At 40.0% G+C, this 26,197-nt stretch overlaps 1 protein-coding gene across 1 annotated transcript; it reads left to right on the forward strand.

Annotated features, from left to right (window-relative positions):
- The first annotated feature begins 1,041 nt into the window (after positions 1-1,041).
- SLC26A4 (solute carrier family 26 member 4) lies at positions 1,042-25,201 on the forward strand. Its single transcript, XM_068994896.1, has 20 exons — positions 1,042-1,201; positions 1,534-1,673; positions 3,840-3,950; positions 5,646-5,836; positions 6,277-6,441; positions 9,024-9,176; positions 9,288-9,370; positions 10,327-10,474; positions 12,841-12,954; positions 13,721-13,798; positions 13,999-14,094; positions 15,542-15,648; positions 16,970-17,039; positions 17,365-17,457; positions 17,560-17,655; positions 18,547-18,777; positions 20,202-20,256; positions 20,576-20,721; positions 21,845-21,928; positions 22,425-25,201. Exons 1-20 carry the CDS (start codon positions 1,047-1,049, stop codon positions 22,446-22,448), a joined length of 2,340 nt encoding a protein of 779 aa, XP_068850997.1. The 5' UTR covers positions 1,042-1,046; the 3' UTR covers positions 22,449-25,201.
- Positions 25,202-26,197: the final 996 nt, after the last annotated feature.

Consider the following 26,197-nt stretch of genomic DNA (forward strand, 5'->3'; position numbering starts at 1 on the left):
CAGCACATCTTTGGTGTTGGCTGAAACAGTGGCACTCATTTCAAGAAGTCTCCTAGGTGAGGAGGACATGTGCTTCGCTTCAATCCTGCGAGATCTTTGCTAGGTTGTCTTCTGTATGTAAGGTAGAAGAGCTGAAATGTAGCCAACAGTTTTCAGCATGCAGGAGTGACTTCTTCAGCTCCAGTCCTATCTGTAATCCCAAATTACAGCAGGGCTGACGAGGAGCTCATTCCCTACGAGCCTCCTTGAGCAAACCAGAAGCTGCAGCCCTGGGGCACCTTCTGTCCTTTCAGGTGTGACGCAAAGAGCCTGCGGGCTCTGAGCCACTTCTTCCCACTGAGGCTCCTGGATGAGCTCGGGGTGGTTTGGAGAGCAGATGCTGTTATTAGGCACTTGTATCTATGCATAGAGATGACTTCTAAAACTTGGGTCATGGGACGCAGCAGGGCTTTGGGAACTCCAAGGAAGCTTCCGTGTGGGCCAAGCAGTGTGCGGAGTGGCCGGTCCTATCTCACTCCCTGAGGCTCGCCTTAACAGCGAGCACTTCGGCCGGCCGCCGGCGGGCAGGCGGCTCTTCGGGGCAGAGGCCATCACCTGTCGGCGGGGTTCGTGTGCGTGCAGCCAGCCCCGCTCCGCACGCCCCAGACTCATTCCCCCGACGCCTGCCCGCGGGCCGCCGCCTTTGAAGTGCAGCCCTCGCCCGAGGGGACGGGCGCTGTCGGGGCGGTCGCTCCGGGGATCACCGGCCCGAGCTGGGCTGACGAGGGGGCACCGGGGCGGCGGGGGGAGGGCGGACGGAGGCGTCGCCCGGGCCGGTCCGGAGCCGGGTCTTTCTGTTTCCCCGTAAATAAAGCGCCGGGCCGTGGGCGGCCGTATAAGTGCAGCTGCGGCGGGGCCGGCTCGCCCTGCCCCAGGCCGGGGAGCGGGCGCGGGCAGAGCCGTCGGAGCCGCGGTTCAGGACGCGGACAGCGCTGCGGGGCCGCGGGCGCGGCGGCGGGGCCGGCAGGGGGGGGCCGCGCTCGCCGCCCGCCGGCTCAGGCGGGGCCATGGCCGCGGGCGGGCGGGCGGCCGAGCCGCTGGCCGAGCTCAGCCACTACGTGGTGGCGCGGCCCATCTACAGCGAGCCCGGCTTCCAGGAGGAGAACGAGCGGCGGCCGCCGCTGCCGCCCACGCTCCGCGAGCGGGTGCAGGCGGCCTGCAGGTGGGTCCGTGCGGCGGGAGGGAGCCGGGGGGCGCCGGCGGACGCGCGGTCCCGGCGCTCGCAAACTCCACCCGCCGAGGGATGAAGTGCCCCACACGCCAGACCGCGGGCAAACACATCCCTGCGTCCCTGCGGTGCCCACGGGGTGCTTCCTTTAGGGAGCGCGCTTTTGACACCAGTACGCGCTCCGTCCCTGCCTGGAAGACAGGACTGTGACAGTCACTGCCCCTTAAATTTAAATGTGCATCCGTTCAGCTCTCTGTCACTTTAGGGGTTTTGGGGCGCTCCAGTTGCAGCGCAGTTGGGTGCGTTCATCACTTGTTTTCTCGCAGATGTTCAAGGAAAAGGGCCTTTCAGATTGCCAAGTCCTTTCTGCCCATCCTGGAATGGCTGCCCAACTACCGGGTGAAAGAGTGGCTGGTCAGCGACATCATCTCGGGGCTCAGCACCGGCCTCGTTGCCACTCTGCAAGGTAAAGCCAGGCACGCCGGCGCTCCGCTCCCCTCCCCAGGACGTTCCTATAAGGGAGCCGGCTGAGCACAGGGACGTTATGCAGATGGAATTACAAATCTGAGCCTTGTTATTTAATACTAGATATTAGGTGTTATTTTGCAATAAGTAATTCATGGTTTTAATTTATTCCTTTTTCTTTCCTTGGCCAGAAGATTTAAATTTCTTGTGATGTGCTATGAAGATGTACTTAACTTTTCTTCCAGGCGTTTTAGTCAGAGAGTATTCATTTTGGTATTTAAAATTTTAATTACATTGTGATCAATCAGATAGGTTGTGTGGTCTTATTTCTCTTTCTTGATTGTCTAAGCCTATAGTTCTCCTGTAACTGCATACAAATTCTAGTTATTCCCCTAAAATAATGCAACCTTGATATCTACTCCTCTTTAAAATTCATCTCATAAGGTTGTTCAGGTGCAGAAGACAACCCTCAAGGAGGCAGTGATGTATTCACATTTTAAAAAAAATTAAACTTGATGGATATTTACAGTACATGGCTTGCAATATTAAGTTTTCCTTACTTCCTTATTCCATTTATTAGTACAGCTTTCAGTAGATGAATAAATAGGAAAGTGGCAGAAATAAGCAGAAATTAGTTAAAGTAAGCTACTTAAGGAAGACTCAGAGGACAGAGCCATCCTGCCTGAGGCAGCATCCGTCTAAGACAAGACTAACTATAACCCTGACACACCCACCACACTCATTTCTTTCATCTCAATAGAGTTCTTACGCTATTTTCACAAATTTTTCGGGACTGCAGCAGGCAAAACTAGCCGTGTCAACCCCACACTTTCCCTCCGTGGAAATTAAGTGTTTGCAGAAGGGGACAAAGATTTACATTGGGAACAAAGAAAGCAGTTTACGCATTCCCAATTAGCCCCAAGTATTCCCTCCTGTCTGTTCCCTTGGAGCATACTAGGAAGGCAGAGACTGGCAGAAAAAAGGCATTACAAACTTCTGCCCCAGGCAGGGGGTGACCTGAGAAATAAAGAAAGTAATTCTTTCCCGAAGAAAGTTCTGAAGAGAGTGTCAGAGCTGGAAGATCTTTGCTGAAGGTAGTGGTACAGTTACAGGATCCCTGTGCCTTTTTAAAATGAACTGGGCTAGATGGACTTTTCATATTAATTAAAACAGCTATTATGCTCTTACTATAACCCCCTCATTTATTTTTTTTCAGTGGCCTGATTTTCTCTTAATCAGAATCCATTTGTAAAACCAATTTCTGAAATATACTGTCTGGTCTCCTACCTGTGCATTAAAAAAAAAAAAAAAAGGTAGAAAAAAGGGAAAAAGCCCAAATTAGTGCAAATCTAAACCTAAGTATAATTTTAAAAAATCTGAAATTTTAAAACATGCATTATAGGAAAAATTGGCCAAAATATTTGCAAAAAAAAAAAGAGAGGCTTCTGGGATCTTGAGGTCCCTGGAATCCCTAATTCCCAGCAACTGTGTGTGTTGCTTGCAGTCCTCCCATCAGTCACAGTAGTATAATCAGGACTTCAGTTGTTTGAACTCTGATAGGTTTTGGAGAATCCTTGAAGGAGAATATTATACTCTGCAGCATGGGCTAACTGGGATATGATTCTGAAGGCAACTTTTTTATTGTTTGCTGGATTTGACAGCTTGCACGGGTATGCAAAGGCAGAAGAACCAAGGCTCTCAAATGTATGATTTACGTTGGTAATTAGTTTTTAAGCTGCTGCTGGGAAAAGAAGTAGCCCTATTTTCACAAGAGCTGAAGATACTGAAGTGTATGTGTAGCACAGTAATTCAGTCTTGTGCTTGAGATTTCTGTCTGTAGCTAGAACCTTCACATATCCCCCTTTTCTCTCAAGAGGCACACACTCTTGCAACAATGTTCTCCACTTAAGTTTCCTATCTCAGTCTGTGTATTGGGCTATGCAAATATAGAAACATCTTTCAGTACTTACTCATCCAACTACCAGCATGGGATATACAGTCATTTACATTGATACTCACATGTGTGCCTGCAACTGATTTACAGACAAAACATATTCTAAATTGCATCTGGACAAAAGCAGTAAATCTTTCTGAAAGTCTATTCTAGACAAGACAGTCGATTGCTGAGAGATTTTAAATATGATGTTTTGATGATCTATCATTTCAGGTTTGGCATATGCTTTGCTGGTTGCAGTCCCTGTTGGATATGGTCTCTATTCTGCTTTTTTCCCCATCCTGACATACTTTTTCCTGGGAACATCAAGGCACATCTCAGTTGGTAACTGCATGTGTTCAAGTTACAGTGAATTATCTATTACAAAGTGTTAATCCTTACTGCAGACATTCATATTTCATACAATATAACTACTTTCTGAAACAAATTGGCTATGGTGAATATTAATATTGGTGGATCTGGGGAAATTAAGGTTTATTTCTTCTTTATACAGGCAATTGTGCATAATAGCTAACTTCAGTTGTGCCCCTGCTTTTTGCTTGAATTTGTGCTGAAGTTTAAATCTTGTCTTTGGCTACACTCTATGCAAGAAACAACAAGATCAAGGCCTCAGTAGGCAGTAAGAATGACAGACATTTTGTCTATCAGCTAAAGCTCAAGATGGCTAAAACAGAGCTCTTTTAGTCTTCTCTACAAGCCTTACTTGCTGCATCCTTTTTTGATTACTGTGGACAGTATCTTCTTCTTGCCTGTCGTGGAGACCCAGAACCTGTGTATCCACTCCAGCCTCACTCTAGGTCCTCACATCAAGGCTATGGGTAAACCTTGTTGATTCTTTCTGAATACTTTCTTTAGAATAGGAGGTTTGTTTCCTGTCAGTTCTCACATTTAAAAGTCTTGTTACAGCTCAGTCACTGAAGTTCCTTTTTCTTCATTCTAACAAATCTAGTCTTTCCTTGTTCCTTGTTTCCTTGTTTTCTTGTACCAAGAACACATTGTTTTCTCCTCCCAGAGCTTTGGCATGATACTACGCTTTTTCATCAGCTTTCTTCTCTGCTGCATCAAGTGTCTCCATATGTTTTCTTAACTTTGTTAGCCTCTTCCTACCCTACCAAGCACCCCACATTCACTATCCAGATCTGACTTGTTATGCCTACTTATGGTGGCATTCCTACTTTCTAGATTATCCAACACTCCTTCTTTATGCTTTTCCCAATGCTCTTATTCATGAAGTGTCCCCTAAGGTATCTGTAAAATTTAACTTAAAAATCTGAAGTTAAATCTGTAAAATTTAACTTACTCTTCTTAAGACATCTCGTGACATTTTCCTTTTCTGCATAATTTTAGTAAATAACTGCAACAAATATGATTACTTTTCGATTGTGTTTTGCTGACACAATGATCACTTTCTCTGTATCTTGCCCAAAGTATAGTTTCAGTCATCTTTAGCCAATGTAATAGCACAATACTGCCAAAAGATGTGGTCCTACCCATTGGATCATGTTCCTGCCTCAACCATGGTGTTGGGATCCCTGATCATGTGGCACGCTGGATCAGCTGAAAACTAACCATGACAAAACCCCCCAAAAATCTAACCAACCAAAAAAACTCAAGCAAATAAACAAACCCCAAAACTTAAAGATAAGTGTTGCTTTCACCTGGATTGGTGATCCATGTTGTCGGGTTGTGATGCTGATACAAGGGAGATGGTTGGAGCGTGTTGGAACATGTTGCCCCTTTTGGCCTTGGTACAGCTCTAAATTGCCTCAAGCAAAGCATGAAACTGCACCTGCACCTGTATGTACAATGTGACTTATTTAAAGAGGGAGCGGTATTTAAAGAAGGAGCAATATTTTTGTGTCATGTATGCAGTGCCTGTGGTGCTTGGCCCCTCACACTATTAATGTACCCCAATTACAATATTACATGGTTTTTCTGACTTAGAGTTTCTTGCCTAGTCTGATACATGCTTTTTTTCAATGCATATTAAACTTTAATGTGGTCTGTTTGTCATTACAGGTCCATTCCCAGTAGTCAGTTTGATGGTGGGATCTGTTGTATTGAGCATGGCCCCTGATGAGAATTTTCTCATAGAAGGCAGTAATGCTACAGGGACTAATGGCACTGGGACACTGATAGACACTGAATCCAGAGATGCACAGAGAGTGCTGATTGCTAGTACTCTCACATTCCTGGTTGGAATTTTACAGGTAAAATGTTGACTTGAAGACACAAGGTTGACACTGCTGTAATGTTAATGGCGGGAAAATACCTACTAGGGCAGTCAGACATTTTCCTGTAGTAAAACACAAAAATGAAGGAAAGTTAACCCAAACTTTTAAGAACTTCTTGTCCTGTGCAGAGTCTGTGACAGCATAGAGAACAGAATAGCCCTGTGATTGCAGACTAGAAGACCTGCATGAAACTGAGTACTAGTGATGCATATCCTGGAGCTTCCTTTCACGCATTTCTTCAGGTCTCCTTTATTTCCTTGGATGGATGGTACTAAGCTCCACTAGGCTGAAATGGGGGGAAATAAGGTCCTAAGACTCTGCATCAACAAAGAGAAAAAACAAAGCATAAGAAATCTCCAAATAAAAATGTACCTTTTTGTTATTTAACGAGCTGTTATTCTTTATGATTTTTCCAGGTTATATTTGGAGTCCTCCAGATCGGTTTCATTGTGAGGTACCTTGCAGATCCACTAGTTGGGGGATTCACAACTGCAGCTGCTTTTCAAGTGCTTGTGTCACAATTGAAAATAGTTCTGAATGTTTCAACTAAAAATTATAATGGTGTCCTTTCCATAATATATGTAAGTATGCCCTTCTAATCTGCTTTGGTTCTATGACAGATATTTTTATATAATTGCTTATCTTCTGCTTCCATTTCACACTGGGGTGGTTCATATATATGGTGGTAAGTATAGGGGATTCATTTAGTTCTCAATTTAATGAAGAGCTGCAGCTGTTTATTTATAGCTGTGGGGCTCTAAGTAGCTGCTTTTGGGGTTCTCCAGACAGAAAGTCTAATTGCCGTCTTGAAGTCTTTTTCAGGCAGAGCACTTTTTCACATAAAGTTTAAATGTGATTATCCAGCAAAACAGTTCTTCACTTCTTGAGACTACAATTTGTCCCATCCCTTGCTTTCTCACTTACTGTGAAGGACATTTGATCATTTATTAACACTGTCAGGTTATCTCCCAAAGCTGGCTAGTCCCAAGGCTCTTTACACTTAAACCAGCAGGTCATTCTGGTAAAGGGCAGTGTTCTCCATTTCACATTGTAGCCATGCATGTGAATACCTAAAGGATGCAGATTCCCACCCTTTGGCCAGTTACCTATTGGTTAGCAAATGTGAGGCTGAGTTTTACTATCACAACTCCATTTGTTGATTTTACAGAAAATGGTCAAATGGAGAAATGTTTTGGCTACATTACAGAAATACTGAATTCTTAGAGGTCTGGTATTACAGAATAGTATCCTTTCCCAGGAAAATTATTCAGAGTTTTGTCACTGACTTCAGCATGAATCTATCCAGGTTCATCATATTTTAGATCTTCCATAGCACTTCATATTAGAGCAGCAGTTTTCTAAAAGAGGCTGTTCTAGGAAAAGAAAAATGTATTTGGAGATTTTACATGCCAGTTCTGGCAACCAGACTAGCAAAAATACAACAGACATCTAAATTGCCAATAATAGGATGAATATAACTATAAACAGCAAGGTAAAAATTAAAAAAGAAATCAGGAGGACTGTTTGGGGGGGTAAAAAAGTATTATCTTATAAGCCTTTCCAGAATGAATGGAAACTCTTTCCCTCAGAACAAGCAAAGTTATATGAGACAAAATACTAAATAATACACCTTTCAGCAGACCTGGCAGAGTGATGGACTTGTTATTCCAGCATTTTTTTCCATCTCTTTTTTATGTTTATTGAATGGATGGTACATTTAGTATAATACACTTTTTAAAAGGACCTACATGGTTCTTCCAGCTCCAGCAAGCCTGAATGGGATGCTGACTTTTTAGGTTAAAGTTCAAAGCTTCTGTGTTCTTACAGGTGAGCCAGGTCAGTGTGTTTGCAGGTGCATGTGGAGCAAAGAAATTGTTATTTCTGGTCTGTTCAACCAGTGATTTGCTGTGTCTGCTTCATCAAGTTTTGGACTTGCTTCAGTAGTGTTGTTTAACAAACTGCAACCCCAAGCATCCAACATTAGCAGAATCCCCAATCAGAGTCAGGAAGTTACTGTTCCCCTGTGAAGTGAAGCAGTGCAAGAGGTGGTCAGCCATTCTTATGGGATCCGTGGTGAACAGCAGAATGGGCAAGAAATGGCTTCAGTCAACCAAGGGAGGGCGTCTGGTTCAGTGTTTCAGGAAGGCTGCTTCTTTAACTTAGCAAACATAGCTGATTAAGCACTTAGATGTTGTATTTCCAAACCAAAGCCTGTTCAGAAGTGTGGGAGTGGTGCTCTTGCTGCAAACCTTCTCTTATGTTTAAACCAAAAGCTTATTACTGGGGGAACTAACCAGGATGCAAGAAGTCTGTTTCTAACCCCTTTTCTACCAGATTGTTCTGTTACAGCTGCTTCACTATGCATGGGATAATTACATTTTCTTGGAGACAGGAAGCAAGTGAGAACTACCCTGATGCTTAGGAGGAGGACAGAGTAGTATTTGTGACTTTCCTGTAATCATCCCTTCATGTTTTCTCTGTACAATTACTTGTAATAAACAATAGGATCAAGCAAGGACACAGGAAGGGTAGAGAAGGGAGCTGCCTATTGCAGCCCGGTTGTGAGTGCTCCAGTCTGGGTCAGAACTCTGCTGGGAGGGTTAACGTAGTGTAAAGTGAGGTTTAGTGACTGCTTTTCTGAAGTGCAGGATTCTCCACAGCCTGGTAGAACCTGTGTCTTCACACTCATTCTCTGTATGTCAGCAGTGGAAATAGGAAGCATGTAATGCACAGACCACATGTACCAGGCATGTAGTGAACTGGGGTCTGCTAGCTCTCTTTAGAAAAATGAGGACCTCCCTTGCTATTTGTCAAAGTGAAGAAGCTACCGATCTTCCCTTCCTTGCTCTGATACAGGTAGAGGTAAAACACAGGTGGAGAGTTAGCTCTTTTTACTTAGTATTAATTGCCTAAAAATAGGGAAGCAGAAGCCCCCTATGTGGACAATTCTTGCAGTTATGCTTTTTCCATTAAATTCCCTATTAAATCCCTTCACTGATTCTGTAGCACCTTGACAATACATTATCCTCAGGCTTCTCCAGGCCTGAATGAAGAAGTTACTTGGCGTTCTCCAAAACCCCATGCATCTGGATCATCTCATGAGTGTTTGCACATCCTTCAAGTGGACATGGGCATGTTTTATGTCGTCATTTTTATTTTTCAGACTCTTGTTGAAACATTTGAAAGAATTGGTACCACCAACATTGCAGATCTTATTGCTGGACTCCTCACCATTTTTGTCTGCATGGTAGTTAAAGAAATAAATGATCGGTTCAAACACAAGATACCTATACCTATACCAATAGAAGTTATTGTGGTAAGCAAAGGGGCATAACAAAAGCTGAAAACAGATAAAATAGATGGGTCTAGCTACAGGAAGACAGGAACTCTTTTTAAGTCTTAAAACTGTTGTTTTATTTTATTACAGACAATAGTAGCCACTGGCATTTCATATGCTGCCGACTTGGAAAAAAATTACAATGCAGGCATTGTTAAGAGCATTCCAAGAGGGTGAGTGTCTTTGTTTTGTGGGAAAAAGGTATTATTTTAATTGGCTAAAAATGACAGTAGTAAGAAAAAATGCATAAAAGAAACATTGAGAGCTGTAACCTGAGTTTAGAACTCAGATCTGGAGATTTTCTGAGTTTTACTTCTGGCTCTATCAATTATACCATCTAAATATGTTGCCTAGTTTTCCTTCTTCTGTAAAACGGGCTTAGGAATGTCTATCTAATTAATGAAGTCTATCTGAAAATTAATTGCTTCCTGCTCATGAAGTGACTATAGGACTATGGAAAATGGTTAAAAAAAAAAAGGATTTTTAATAACAAAATTCTGCATAGATTTAATTTCTGTAATCCTGAGTTATCCCACTGTGGTTCATATCCATGCCACTACTGTTATCCCAATCAGCCTTGTCACTTCCATACTCATAGGAGCAAGGATGTTGAGGATTACACTGGTAGAGACTTTCACTTGAAAGATTCAGAGCACTTCACAGTAGTAACCTTCACATTCCATTTGGTATTCAGGGCTTAATTAATTAAAATTTGTGGAAACACAGTAGGAGACAAAATGCTTTTGTGGTCTTACTGAAGAAGTATGTTAACAATAGTATGAAGTGTCATTAACATATTTATGTAATTCATCATACTGTTCAATACATCCTTTATTCGATGCTTCAAAAAATGTAGTTTTTCACTTTGCTATCATAAGGCCAAATCTCAGCCATGCTGAGAACAATGGGAGCTTTGTTGCTGACTAATAGCATCAGGATTTGGGCTGTGGTGAGCTAGATAAGCGTGTTCTGTATGTCAATGGGCTGTTTCCACCTTTTTATTAACTTGAAACATTACACTTCATATTATAAGCAACCTGTATGCTTCTGCCTCAAACTCCTTGACAGTTCTGGTAAGAACAGAATTCAAAGTTCTACAACTAACACTAACATGTTTTCTAAATGCTAGATTTTTGCCTCCTGAGCCTCCAAACATCAGCCTGTTTTCCCAGATGATAGCAGCCTCCTTTTCCATTGCTATTGTTGCTTATGCTATTGCTGTATCTGTGGGGAAGGTATATGCAACCAAGTATGACTACGCTATTGATGGAAACCAGGTATGTATCACCAAAATAGTTTATAAACATAGTGAACGTAAAACATGCTGACTTATGGAGCCAAATGAAAGAAACACCATTCACCCACATTTTTCAGATGCACTGAGGTCTGACAGGAGAAGTTCTTTCAACTCTTAACTCTTATTTAAAAAAAAAAAAAAAAAAAGCTGAAATGACCACATAGAGATGAGCCAGATCCATCTTCAGTATGGGCTTTTCATACTAACTCATTCCTTCTGTATTGGTTTAATGACTGCAGTACCTCTGAAAGGGCTAAGCACTGTATAGGGGAATTATCTGGTGATTTCAAGTTGACATGGCTGGCTTTAGCAACCTACTTTCCATTTCCACTTCTAAGGCATATTTTGAGGTGTGTTGCTTGGGCAGGTGAAGGCAATGTCAAGCTAAGAAGTTGCTCTGGACAGCTTTATTTAGGCTTAATCTTCATGCAGGATTTGAATTGGTTGAACTGTACAGTTAATAAACTATTGTACTTCTCAGCATGACACTAGTTACATCAATATAACTGCACTTGTACCCTAATAGATCAGTCCTGCAGCTTCACAGAAGTTAATGCCTACCAGCATATGAACGTGCTGGAGTAGCTGTGTGCACTAAATGGCTGAACTGCTGTAAGCACTGGTTTCTAGGGGCACGTAGCTAGAATGTGACATGAGCTGTGCATCACAAGCTCTTACAGGATTCCTGCATTTGTTCAGTGTCTTCACCGGGGGTTATGTTGCTTGCCCGTGGTATGGAATTAAAATGTCAGAAAGCTTCCTTGTCCTGCATCTATGGTAATTTTTCATTTGATCTTTTGAGCATATTAAAAAATGGCCTCACTACAGCAAGTAGATAAGACAAGTACTTTGTTTAATGAGTCCTTTATTTCAATACTAATGGATTACATAAAGTTTGACTTTAGAAACACTGTTTTGCCATATATAAGAAAATTATGCTTCTGTTTATCAGTTTACAATCCTCAAAGGCCATATCTGATAACACTTGGTCTTAAAGTTGACCAAAATGCACCAACTTTCAGTTTAATAAATCTGAAAGAATAAAACATAATCCTAGAATTGCTGTTTATGCTGTTCTGTTGTTGAATATGTTGTTCTGCCAGCAGTGGTGTGCTTCAAAGATACTGATTAAATATTGTAGTAAAAGAATTAGTTTATAAAAGCAAATGCCTTCCTTTCAGTACAATGTTATGAATTTTACATGTAGTGAAAGGTTAAATGGAGCCCAAAATGATGGGCAAATAGTTTACTTGATCTGGAGAAGTTAAAATAACATCATAAAAGCAGTTAGTAAAATAATTTTGAAGGACGGGATGATACTGTTATCTACCAGTGTCTATATTGTCTTAATAGATCCAGATTATTAACACCTAAGAGCACTAGGAACTATATGTCCAATATTTTCTCACAGATCACAGTGGTTACATGGGAATAGGCATGAATTATTTAGGTCTGTTCTGTTAAAGAACATGACTTCCTGCTCTTGTAGTTGGAGCTACATTAAAAACTTACAGGAAATTTAATTTTGCAGAAAAGGAGACAGTCAAAATCAAATATTAAATTATATTTTTAAAAGTTTGCAGTGAGTGAAAAGCTCCTGTGCCTGTATCAGCTTGGTGAAAACAATGCTTCTGTCAATTATATGGGTTTGGTTGCAGACAGCTCCCAAATTCTTTATTTCCCAGTGGAGAAATGGCCCAGATCCCAGGACATAAAGCTCCCAGGGTCCTTGTCACTTGAGCAGAACAACCAGCATCAGTAGGTGCCAGCATCTGTGACCCTGGGGCAAATCTATGAGACTGCTGCCTGAGACTCAGCATGAGTTCATTGGGATGCTTAGATTAAAAAACTCTTAGAACAGTGAAACAGTGTTTTATTGAAAAGTTCCTTAATACTTCTAATAATAATACAATGTTTTGCAGTAGTTAAAGGCTTGCCTAAACTCAGACTATTGTAAGGATCAGAATAATTTGTTCAGCTGATGATACCTGGGAGTTAAATTTATTCTAGTATCCATTTCTTGATGCAATTAGTCCAGTGTAATTCTCAGAAATGTTAGGTGTGCTAACGTTGGTGGAAGTAAGCTTTAAACGCCTTTGTACTCAGATGAGTACGTCCACGTCAGGGGGAGTATACCAACCTCTTTGTGTTGGTTTCCAAACAGAGGTAGCTGCACTGGCACAAGAGGCATTTGTGTAAACATTTAACAGCTATTACTAATTTGTACTCTTCCTAATATTATTGTGCTGCCTACTTTGTCAACTACTGCAGAAGCTATTGTCATTCTCCATTGAAAAAGTGTCTTCAGGCATCTTGTATTTACAGCATCATTCATTTATCTTTCAGGAATTTATTGCCTTTGGGCTCAGCAACATTTTTTCAGGTGCCTTTTCTTGTTTTGTTGCAACTACTGCTCTTTCACGGACTGCAGTCCAAGAAAGTACTGGTGGAAAGACTCAGGTAATGACTTCTTCCTACTAGTACTGTGCACAGGTAAATTTAATTTTGTGTAGTGCACAGATTTCACTGTGGGATGAAAATAGTCCTAAAATGATTGTGTTGCTGGCACATGGAAAGCCACAGGTGTCTTAGCAGCTCAGCTCTAGTAGTGAATCATTTTTGTAGCTCTGCCAGAAGAGGGCAATCAAGTTTTACATAGCATGAGTTACCTAAGGGGTCAGAATCTTTTAACTCAAGTTCCCCAGAATTTCATTTCCAATTAAAGGACTAAGTTTGTCATAGTAGGATGTGGGAGGAAATCTCTCCCAGCTGGCCCTGATATCTTTAAGCTCTCATGTGTTTGCCTGAACATCTCTGCCATTTGCCATTCACCATTAGCCATGGACCATCTTTGTCATGTTGAGTAAACTACTTTGTTTTCCCATACTACAGTTGTGCGGTTTCTAAGAGTGAAAAGCTACAGCTTATCCAGCAGCTCCTTTTCCAGCTGACACACAGACTGCTCCCTTCATCTGTCTATGTAACATAACCCCTCCAAGAGCTACTACCTTGTGTTTGTTTAGACTACCTGCTTAATTGAATTCCCTCTGTGTTAGCTGAAGTACATAATGGTTGCCCACATATGCCTAAACACAATGACACTTTGGCAGGTCTCCTTGTTCCTAAAGAAATGTAATGTGCAACTATTTAAACCTTTTTCTTTGTAATCCTGGAAACACGATGGAGTCATAGTAAGTTCATTTCCTATAAACACTGTTCTTTGCAGGTTGCTGGTATAATCTCAGCTGGGATCGTTCTGATTTCTATTGTTGCCCTGGGGAAATTGCTAGAGCCCTTACAAAAGGTACTGTACTCTTCCCCTACAGCACAGCCACATCAGATACAAATGCTCAGCTATGATGGGCAAGATTAATATCTCTCTTTAAACTGTGGTGACTGATTCCAGACAGGGCTGTGATTTATAGTGTGATGTTTAATGTTGAGCACTATCTTAATATGCAGTTTTGCTTCTGAATACCACTTTTTCATCATTTTTCTTCACAGTCTGTGTTGGCAGCGGTAGTCATAGCTAACTTGAAAGGGATGTTCATGCAAGTGTTTGATGTTCCCCGTCTGTGGAGACAGAATAAAGTGGATGCTGTAAGTAACCTAAATTTTTTTCCTCCTGAATGTTTTTATCTGGTTTTGGGTTTTTTTACTTTTTAATGCCAACCAAGTTTCTCTTAACTACCACATAAACAGGATTTTGAGGAGTTAACGTCAGAAAATGTTTATGTGCATTCTCAAAATGCATTTGCCATGAGGTCAGTTAAAAATTCCCCTTTTAGGGTCAGTATTCTGCTAATTTTCTTTATTCCCTATACTCTGCAGTAAGGGTACCAATCAGGGTATTTGTGTGCAGTGATAACTCCTTCATATCCATTTCCATAGCTTACAGAAATCTTGTGTTGATATGGTTTGAAAAGCAGAATAAAGGTGGCCTGTTGCCACCTTTACCATTCTGATTTTATCTTTTGCACTGTTTAAATGAGTCAGAAAAGCTGACCTTTCCTTAATTCATGTACATACATTTATGTTGTTACCACATGAACGTACCATTTGTCTGAATAATCTCAGATAGTCCTCAGAAAATATGTTTTCACATTTTCATGTAGCAAGACTACTCCAAGCTAGAATGTGGATTCATTTGGCATGCTAACGGATGTAGGAACAGACTTCTCTTATGAATCACTATAACCATATCTCAGGGTACTTGCTCACATCTCCCAGTGTGTATTCTGTGGAACAGACTTTGATTGCAGCTCTTAGAGAAGGAAAAGATTGCATGGAAGACATTTTTTCCATGCAGTCCTTACTGTGCTTAGATTTTATAGTTAGTGTCATTGGGCAGTACCTGTCTTAGATCTCAGATGTTTTAGTCAATCATTTACTGGTTTACAGGCATAAGATCCCACTGACTTCAGTGAGAAGTGCAAGCACTCAGCTTTTTAAAAAATTGAGTCTACTGCATGTTCTGCCTGGGCAGTGATGTAGGAAAGAACTGAGGAGTGCACTTCAACTGTTCTGCCTGAATATTCAGTGGAGATCTTGGGGAAGTGCCATCAACCTGTTAATATGAAGTACCTCTCTTTGCAACAGTTCTCTTAAATATCACTAAGGAATCCCCTTCCTTCCCTGTATGTCTGCATGGGAGGGCATCTTACAGTATTTTACATCTTGGTAAAATAAATTTCTTACCAATTTTTAAGAAAGATTAACAAAGATTGCCATCATCAGAAACAACTAAATGCAACATTTAACTGTATCTCCTTTAATTTTACCAAAGGAGTCAGATCAAAAAATATTGTTATGTTGGAGACCTGTTCTTTCCTAAAAATCTAACTACGCCTAATAAGATAATGATGGATTAAAGCATCTTGGAGGAAAAAGAAGACTTTTGTGTGGAAGTCAGCTAATTGCTAGTGTGCTACCATCAGTTCCAAAGTTAAAATCTGCTACTCAGATTATCTGGTCTAGTGTTTCTTTAGCATGACCAGGAGTCATATGTTAAAACTAAACCACTTTACATTTGTTGTTTCTTCTCCAGATGATCTGGGTTTTTACATGTATAGCATCCATAATTCTGGGACTTGATTTGGGATTACTTGCTGGCCTTTTGTTTGGATTGCTGACAGTTGTGCTGAGAGTTCAGTTGTAAGTAATACAGTATCAGAAATAATTCTTAGTTTTATATTATGAAAAAGGAAGATAATATGCTGAAAAGTAAGATGATTTGTGGCAGAATATTTGCTTGTGTTACAAAAATTTTGAAATGAAAAAAGCCAGTTTTTTTAGAACAAGACACTCTTTGTGTGCTATCATTTAATTACACTGATAAAAGAGAAGCTGCGTTATTTTATCAGTATTTCATACCATGCTTGCCACTCTGGTGGTACCTAGCCATATGTTTTCTATGCATACACATAGCTGAGTTCTGGAAAGGGATAGGAGCAGTCTAGATCAAATTGAAACAGATGTATGGCTTGTGTAATTAGCTGATCATTATAGTAACTCTTAGCAGGTAATACTACTGCAGTATGCTGCACATGCCAATAACTTTTTCACTTATTGCTTATACAAGACTGATTGTATGGCTGTAAAAGAAGAGCAAGAGAAAGCACGAGAATAAGAAAAAATTTGTGCTTCTGGCTGATTTGAATATATGGTAGTGGAATGGTGAGAAAAGGTGGATTTGAAGAATGTTATTTGGTCATCTTGTTATTTTTCACTGATCTTTCATCTGAAAATACAGCGTAACTCCTTTCTTTCAGCTTGGAGTCCAGAGAGTAATGTAACTAGCATTACCAAAGGATAGTTTCACCGTCAGCAAATGCATAAAAATAAAGCCTTGCAGAAGTTGTTACAGAATAGTAGATTACAAAAAATGGAGTTAGAAACCCTCAAAAAAACATTCCCAAGTTCAACTCAGATAATGTTACCAAAATATAAAGGGGAGATGAGCCCTTAAAAACTTGAAAACAATTTGCTTCAACTGTTAAATATGTATCTGGAAACTGCAAAACATTTTGGTTTTGTTATTGACTGAAATAAAAATTTTAAAAGTTGGACAAAAAGATTGACATAATCTGAAAATAATGAAAATGTATTTCAGTTGATTTGAAATTTAAAAACCATCGATTTTTTTTCAGAGAAAACAAATGTTTTTTTTAATTCAAAGCAAACTAATCTGCTTTTAAAATATTCTTCTGGATTGGGAAACCAATTGAACAAGTTGTTCACTCAGCTCTTAAATCAAAATGGTGGATTAAGTAGGCTGAGACCAAAATACCTTGTTTTTATAAAGGCCTGTTCACTACAGTGACGCAAAATAGCTTCAATACTTTTGCAAGTCTGTTAGCTTGGCATTAGAAAACAAACTACAGGAGTCAAAGACACTTTGTATGTGCAGCAATGCCTTCAATTCCATGAGTGCCATGTATGACATTTACCTTCACTGTCTTTTTGTTTCTGTTAGTCCTTCATGGGGAGGCTTTGGAAACATTCCTGGCACAGACATCTACAAGAAGGTCAAGGACTACAAAAATGTAAGTGATTGCTGAGTTTTTCCCTTCAGTCTAGAAGTCAGTGTAAGAAAAGGTTGTGCCTTGCATATTGTACACTACTTGAATTTGGAAGTGGGGTCTGCAAAGATAACAAATTTCAGCATCTTCATCCAGATGGTTGCTCCATCTTGCATGCTGGGGCTGTAAGCTTCTAAAAATGGAATCCCCTCAATCATCAACAAACACATGCTTTTTTTTTTTTTTTTTTTTTAATTAGATATGTAGTCGAACTGTTGAAACAGTGAAACTGCTTCTTACTAGTCGAAATATGACTGTTGCTGTTTAACCTTATATTCTTTGGAACCAGGTTATAGAACCAGAAGGTGTGAAGATTCTCAAGTTTTCAAGTCCAATTTTTTATGCTAACATTGATGGACTGAAAAGCAGCCTCAAATCCACAGTAAGTGATATGTGATGGGTTTGGAAGTTTCTTAACTATCCTTGAGATTTCCTCAGAATTATATCTAGGTTAAGTTAAATAATTTTGGTCATTTTTCTGTAGGTGGGATTTGATGCAGTCAAGGTATATAATAAGAGACTCAAAGCACTGAGGAAAATACAAAAGCTAATCAAGAAGGGAAAATTAAAAGCTACTAAGGTAGGCCTTTTAAAAATCATTCATTTCTATTTTTTCTCAAAGGATTACTGTTGGAGCTTTCTAGTTAAGGCTTAATTATGAATTACTCTGTATTCATCTTTAAAACAGAGATGAAAAGTGTGACTTACTACATGGTAGTACAGTTTATAAGTAGCATAATACAGAATTTATAACACAACTTAACTTACAGTTTTAATCACCTAGATCCTGACTTAACTTAGAGTTTCTTATTACCTGGAACATCTGCAGATCAGGTCAGATCTTAGTACATGGTTTAATGTATCAATATAACAATCATAATCTAGATTAAAAAATGACATGAAAGAAGATGAGTCACCAATCCTTAGAGAAAACAGGGGACAGTGGAGGCATCCCTGACCCCTGGGAGTGTCACAGGTCTCACTGTCAGTAGCAGTTTTGGTCCAAATTTCCCACACAGGACTTGTCATGGACAGTGCTCTGTGCACTTTTAGGCTTCACTTTTCTCTGATGGGGTTAACAACTACACCTGGTTGCCCATGTGCCTGGGACCTTCAGCAAGGAAGGGAGAGATTAGCCTGGTGCGCAGGAATCTTGAGGCTGATAGGGAGAGGAAGAAGAAATCTGTTTGATTTGTCTAATTGGTTCACAGGACCTTCAGGGCCTGAGAATGAGGGAAAAGGGAACAAATACACAACTTGCTTGGCCATGGAGAATGGCTTCTTGCCTTATTAAAATGGCATTAGTTATGCTAACTACAGTACCAGAATTGGGATCTGGGGATACTGGTCACAAGTATCTGTCTTGTCAATTCCTTCAACCTTCAGAAGATACCACAGGGAAGTATTTTCTCTAACTCCAAAACTTTCCCCATGATTAAATTCTATATTCCATTTATTATCTACACATTAGAATGGCATCATCAGTGAGCCTGGTATTAATAATGAAGCTTTTGAGACTGATGAGGAACCTGAAGACAACCAGGATCTTCAAGTTCCCACCAAAGAAGTAGAGATCCAGGTGGACTGGAATTCAGAACTCCCAGTCAAAGTGAACATCCCCAAGGTGCCCATTCACAGTCTCATTCTTGATTTTGGAGCAGTAACCTTCTTGGATATTGTAGCTGTGAGATCAATAAAAACGGTAAGGGCATTTTTTTCTGATGTTCTATGAAAATGAAACTAGTCAGCAGTATGTAAATCAAGAGCTGTTAGCTGAAGTTAATTTCTGAGTTTTAGAAAGTCTGTTGTTGAAAAATATCCTCAAAATGTATACAGCAAAAAGTAGAATATTGGTGGTGTGTGTATTTTAAGTGGGAAAAAATGCATTAAAAGAACAATATGAAACTTGCATAGTCAAGTACTCAAAAAATTTAACTGAAAAATGTGGTCCTCTTATAAGCATATCTTATGAAATATTTTAGTTATATATTTTCTTTCCACATGCCTCCTGCTTTAATCTGGGCACAGGATGATGCTCACTCAATACAGAGGTAGTAAAAATTTCATCTTACCATCCTTCTTCAGTCTTTAGCCACAAGATTTATTTATTCATTCCATACTATTTTAATTATGAAGGAAGAATGATTAATTTCTTTATAGTGGTTAATATAAGCGCTTCATCAACATTCATTAATTAATCTTCAAACTCACAGTACATAATAAGGAGATAATATTCCTGGTTTAGGAAGAGGGAAATGAGGTGTAAAGATTAAGGCCAAGTATTTCCCATATTTTTTGGTGCCCAGTTGCAAGTGTGTAGGACCAGATTGTTCAGTCTTTAGTATTTTCTGATATTTTGTATGTTCAGATTGATGCTTTCACTAACTTAATTTTGCAGTTGGGACTACTCAGCCTATCTATAAAACCAGATCTTTACCATGACTCTAGTTTATCAATTAACAGAAGGGAATGGAATTAGTAATCACCTCTGAAAACACTAGGAGACTTGCCTGCCACCAGGGAGCCAGGGGTGGATTCCAGTCTTCTGCCTTTTAACTAAGTGAAATACAGGAGCAGTGTTTGCCTTACTTCAGCCTCCTGACTAGTTATGTGGGAATATGGGGTCCGTTGACATGACTCTCCATATGTAGCTTTTTCATCCAAGAACAGGTCCATCTGATGCACTGCACGAGGGAAAAATCTGTGTAAAAAATCTGCATGGGCCAATGAATGATTGTATCATATCACACATACATGGGGGAAATGAAGCTTGCTCAGGCCCATGTGGTCTCGCTTGGAGAGGTGATTATTCATATTTTGAGAACAGAACAACAACCTTAATTGGCAGCAATGCTTGTGTGTGTAAAATGGGTAGTTCCACTTATATAGCTGAAGACTGGCCACTTCAGCAACAAGGTACTTAACTACTGGATCCTTAAGTATAGCAAAGTATAGCAGTACCTTATTTATGATGAATAAACAAAATGTACTGTGTGGATTAAAGAAAATCAGAAAAAAATGAAGTGCATGTGCCTATACATTACATAGACATACAGACGTATATGTATTTTCTCCTTATAGACTTTGTTTATTGATGTCCTTGTTGCAAACTTTTTTTTTTTTTAGATAATTAAAGAGTTTGAGAGAATTGATGTGAGAGTATACTTTGCATCATATCAAGGTAAATATCCAAATATTTCTACTTTCAGTCATGCAAAGAATAAAATGAAGGTGAGAAGGGATCTCTAGATGTGTCTGTGGTAACGTGCACTAATAAATATGTGAATTGTCACACTGGTAAACATTGTTGGCTCCATTGGGACACAAAGAATGGTGGGGTGTAAAGGAAATATGGAAAGTAAAATTCAAGACTAAACTATTAATTTATGGATTCATTTGGCTGTATATTTGATTTCTGATAGTTGCAACTATGTATTTTGACATTTGTTTCTTAAATTACTTCATATTGTATAAACCTGTTATGACTTTCTTTTATTCAGATAGCCTTATATCTCAGCTGGAACGGAGTGCCTTCTTTGATGACACTGTCAGAAAAGACATATTTTTCTTGACTGTCCATGATGCTGTGCTCTACATAAGGAATCAAATGACATTCAGTGACAACCAGGATCCCATATTTGAGAAGGTAAGGATATCCAGCAGTACATTTCCCTTCCTTCTATCATCTAGCACTCATTCTTGAAGTGGCACATTTGAAAACTAGACCTAGAACTGTAGTACAAAAAAAGTGGGAGTGTAGTAAATTAGGCAGCTTCTGTAGCACATGAGTATTTTTCTAGATTAAAGGAAGGGTCTGTCAACTCCAGGACTTTGTTAGTGAAAAAAGCATGAGAAACAGCACATATGGAAAACACTTCATCCTAAGACACAATTTATAATTTCTGACGACTGGCATCTTAAGAACCTCCTCAGCAGGAGGTTGCATTTGGAACATTATAGTTAATTGTTACAGATGGAGTTTTCTTCAATGTGTCTGTCATACTCCTTTTGGAATCCGTGACACTATCCTGTGGAGATGGGTTCTCTAATTTTAGATTATGTGACAAATACTTCCTGCTTGGTTTAAGCCTGCTGGACTTCTGGATTGTTAGCTGCAATGAATAATGATTCCTTGCTCCCTTTCCCAACACTCCATAGACTTCTGATCAAAGCTATAATCTCATTCTACTTGTTGCAGATACATACAGAAGCTGTTCCACACTAGTGTTCATTCCTACTGCCCTTCTCTGTGCATTTCCTTGTTGTATTCTCTGTGTTTTTCAGATAACCAGAATGCTCTGTAGCATTTAAAGATATGGGCCTTCACTAGGAAAATGGTCATATAATGTCCTCCTTTCTTTTCACCACAATTCCTTTCCTAGCAGTCACTGTTACAGTATTACGAATAAATAGCAATTAATATTACTGATAAATAACTAGGATAGGACCCTTATGTTTTATAACTCTTTCATACTAATATTTTATAGTAAACATTTTTATAATGTTATACAGAAGTTTAGAGATAGATAATGTTTTTATTATATTTACAAAGCCATAACTAGTCATGTAAGCAGAGACAGGCCCAAAAGCTCTGCAATTTTTAAGTTCCTCTCAACTGAACTAAATCATCATCTTTGTCAAGGAACAGTAAAAACCACACTCTTGTAAGTTGTGGAAATTATTTTAAGGTAATTGAGAGTAAAAAAAATCAGTTTCAGTGATATGGACAACATGTAACTCATCATGTTTCTTAATTCCTTTCTACCAAGATTTCACTCATGCAGGAATCTAAAGAACCCATAGAGTTCACAGAAGCAAGCCGGCCCGATGATGAACTTGATGTGCAGGAAGAGGTATGCACTTTAGAACTGAATGTGTCTATCCCTCTGCCTGTAGCCTTGAGTCATGCTGTGAGAGTACCCTCAACAGGTACCTTCTCCATAAAAGAACACCGTTTCTGGATACCAAATGTCAGTGCTAAGTCGAGGAAGTCACATTTTTCTTGAGATGGTAGTAGATTGTATCTGCTTAAGTATCTCATCTCTCTTGCTTTAGGACTACTTTTGCCTTACACAGGCTTATAAATAGATCTAAACACAAGATGGGTGCCTCAAAGAAGATTGGTAAGGCTTGAGGCACCAGAGTCCAAAATGATGGTCAACCTCACCTTTTCATCCTCGTTTTAACACAGCAGACACCTTCTTGCACAATCTGCACGTTACAGAAGTTACTTTCTTTATACTTTCACTGAGTTTTTAGTTTACACAAACATGTAATTTTCCCAGATGGTGTACACTCAGAACTAACCATGGCCTGTTTCTCTCCACCTTTCAAAACCCATTTGTCTAGGCTATGCGCCGACTTGCTTCCTGAAGGACTGCTGGTACTGTCCTGCCTGTGAGCGCACAGCAGTATTCACGCACCAGTACTATCTATATCAGCATTTTCTGCTATGAAACCAATCTTTGCACTTGAAGAAAACCTTGATTGTTTGTCTGAATGATACAGATCTCTATAACTCTCCAAATTTTAGCTAACATTATCCCAGAAGTACTCTGGACCTTGATTCTGCAAGCACTTTCCGCTATGATACATATTAATAAAAAAGAAAATCAGAAGACTATTGTGAAAGATGTACTCAGTTTTGGGACTAGTCAGGCAGAAGTTGCACTACACTTTCATCAATGTGTACAGGATGAAAAGCTGCTCTGTGGTCTTCCCTGGAGAGTGGAAGAGACCAAAATCTCTGGATGGCAGTATTTGTTCAATGCCTAGTGAAAGGGCAGGTGTTCTAGATGGCCAAGGCTTTGAACATTAGTGTGAGAATATGTGCTGACAAGCCATGAAAAATGTATCATGATCATTTTTTTAAAGCAGTTCCTTAAATTGCTGCAGGTAGTTTGATTGCTGAAACAGGTGACAGGTGAAACTGTCACGTGAACAGGAAAGAGCACTGAACTGCTGTAATACTTCAAATAGGAAAAGTTTCTAAAGACCCTCGGATATGGGTTCATTAGTTCTGTATTAATCCCATTGTAGCAAGTCTTGCACTACTATTAATGATTGTCTCTTAAATGAAGGACAGACAGAAGATTATTTTAGCTAGGTTACATAATCTCCATCAAGAGGCAGATCGTGACATAAATTAAGGAACCTTAGTCCCTGGGTACTTAATGGAATCTGTAAAACAGGATGCTATCAAGTGCAAGCAAGAAAGTCAGAATATGACCTAGTATTGAGGTTTGTGGGTTTTTTAAATGGAATATAGGTGTATTTTTTGTTTAATGAATAGTTATATTTTTATAGAGATTTTTTCTTTTAATATTCTACATCAAACTGCTGCTGTTCTTTTACATTTGAAAGTTCATAATGCACAAGTGCAATAATTTACAAAAGATAAAGATTTGACCAGCAAAACTTTAATCTTGAACTAATGTTCTTAATTTTCATGAAGAAGAAATGTATTTTGACAGAAAACAGACTTAAATTTTTTAGCACTACATTATTTTTTAAATGGGAAAACAACCTCTATGGTGAGGAAACAGATAAAAATTAAAGTCTAAGAAATGTCCAGGTATAAAATGACTTTAGGTTTAACAATGTGGACTAATTAGCTTTAGTATATTTAATTGTCCTTATTTGATTACATCAGAGAAATTTTCCAACATCACACTGCACAGAGATTTCTGCTGCAGGTAACACTAGTGGAAAAGCTAAGCACTAAGTGAATTATTCTGGCCTAAGCACCTGAGAGAACTGTGTCAAAATCAGTGAAAAAAAAAATCCTATAAACTTCAGTCAGTGGGACAGTATCTTACATAATAGGTAACAGCACCAAACTGTCATCTGTATTCTCTAGTTAAGTCAGACTTCGGCCTTCACAAGTCATTGAAGCTTCTCAGTTCAGACACTTGAATTTAGATTATGTTCATGCTCCAGTCCAAGCCAGCAAACAGCAGGATTGTATTCACAATGGGTATGGGCCATTTGTCTGTGGGATGGGCATCTCCACCAGCTGAGAATGAGGCAAGTGTTCAAGAGGCAAATCAGACCACTCTGTGCCTCTTCAGATGGAACCATTAATTTCTGTTGACACGAATGCTTCAGCCCAGGCTGTGATTTGACAGTTCATGCTTTTAACTCTACCTATCCTCCTTCTGTCCCCTTGCCAGTCTCTCATGGGAGGTTGGCACTTCAGCCCACCTTACTGGCCTGAAGTCCCTATCAGGCCATGGCCCCAACTCCTATTAACCTGACTACTGGAACAGTTGCCAGTGCACAAGGCCAGTGACACATTTTTTAGAGGCTGTATTGCTTTTCTAAAACAGGTGTACATTTTATGTAAAAAGTAAAATATTCTACCTGGTAAGTGAGCTTTCAGCTAATTGTTATGTGGGACACATTCTATGGAAAAGATGGTAAAAAAGTGGTAGCAGTGAATTATTTTTTTCCTCAAGATGACATCTGCATTGTGAAGTTTGAGTACAGATTCTTACTTGACAGAGAAGTGCCCTTACATTATTTTCTGAACTTTCTCTAGTTCTTTTCTGTACAGGTATTTAAAAAGCATTTAAATATTCAACAGTCTTCCAGTTCCTTTCCAAATACGACACCTGATCTGGGATTAATTGTGATAAAACATGATAAAATGCACTTATTCTCAGCCTGCGTATTTCTTCCAGGCATGGTTGTTCTTCATTTAACAGGCACAAAATATTAAACTTTCTGAAAAACAGCATTTCTCTCAAAACCTACTGTGGCATAGAAGGGTAAGAGATAATATGCAGAATGTATTAAAATACCTTTCTCAGTGGATATGTGCTTCATTTTCTATGTATCCATCAAAATTAAGGATGCCAAAATAATGGATTTTGGATTGAAGCTAAAATTCTCTAGTTTTGGACTAATTCAAATATCCATAAGTAGTGTAACTAGGTGTGCTCATCTTTTTCCAGTAGGATGAAGAAGTGATATTTTTGTATGCATTTTGAGTATTACTGTTCTGTCTTTGCATGTCAGATATTAAACTTGGGTATGTATTTTAAGTTTTTTTACACTTAAAAAGCTGCATTTGAAAAGTAATTGTACCCATTAACTAGAAAATAAAGTTGTGCCTACTGAAAACATGCTCCTTGCATCTGTGTATTTGGGAGTTTCATGTTTGGTTTTGGGTTTAAGTCTTTTCTTTGTGAATTCTTATTATGGGGAGATAAAGCGTATTATGAAGGATCAGTGTCATGCTTCCCTTGGCTGTGTTTTGAGGATCAGCAAAGACAAAAGGGAAAACCTGTTCTCTCTGCCTTGTTCGGATAAGACAAGGAATGTTAGACTTAAACTGCAGCTTTTAAATGTTAAGGCTACAAAGATAATGAGAGACATTGTAGGGGCACAAAATCCCAATCCAGGAGGCTTTTAGTGAGACAATCACCAATCTGCATGGAGTAGTTACCCCTACTTCAGGGTTGTGGAAGGACTGCTCAAGGCCATTTTCTACTTAAAACCTACGACTTCGTTGTATTTTTCTTTCTTTCCTTTCTTCAGTGCTATAGAAGCACTCAGCATCCCACTGAATACACAGCAATTACAAAATGCTAAATGTAACATTGAATCCTCTCCTGAGCTACTGAGCTCTATTGCTTTGAAGCTTCTGAGTGCTGTGGAGATTCGCTGTTCCATCACTTCTACAGCGTGTCAGGCACCTGCCATTTCCATCATGCTAAAACTTCAGGCTGACGATCAGCAGCCGAGACCGCGATGCGGTGTCACATCTTCCCAGTGTGTCTGAAGGCGGCACTGCACAGGAGGCCGGACGGGGCCTCCGTGGCTCCTGAACTGAGACCTCTCTCATGTTTTCACTTCATCCTTCCCCCCCAAAACCAGGATCACGCCTCCCAACCCCAACTAGTCGCGGCTCCGTACCCCGGGGCCTCCGCACTCCCCTCCCGCCGCGGTGTGAGGAGGCCCCACTTCCCGCCCCTCCCCTCCCGCCGCGGGGTGAAGCGGCCCCGCTGCCCCCGTTCCCCTTTCTCCGCGGTGCGAGGCGGCCTCGCTCCGCCGCGCCCGCGCCCGAGCCCGAGCCAGACCGGGCCGCTCGGCGGGAGCTCAGCGAGCGCGGCTCCGCC

Source organism: Aphelocoma coerulescens, chromosome 1A (genome assembly GCF_041296385.1).
Source record: "Aphelocoma coerulescens isolate FSJ_1873_10779 chromosome 1A, UR_Acoe_1.0, whole genome shotgun sequence".
NCBI lineage: Eukaryota > Metazoa > Chordata > Aves > Passeriformes > Corvidae > Aphelocoma > Aphelocoma coerulescens.

Excerpts from the sequence above, each read along its gene's own strand:
- SLC26A4 (XM_068994896.1), top strand. The coding sequence starts at position 1,047 with ATGGCCGCGGGCGGGCGGGCGGCCGAGCCGCTGGCCGAGCTCAGCCAC. Across the intron at positions 6,442-9,023 it reads GTGTCCTTTCCATAATATAT|ACTCTTGTTGAAACATTTGA; the intron begins GTAAGTATGCCC and ends TTTATTTTTCAG. Across the intron at positions 20,257-20,575 it reads ATACTTTGCATCATATCAAG|ATAGCCTTATATCTCAGCTG; the intron begins GTAAATATCCAA and ends TCTTTTATTCAG.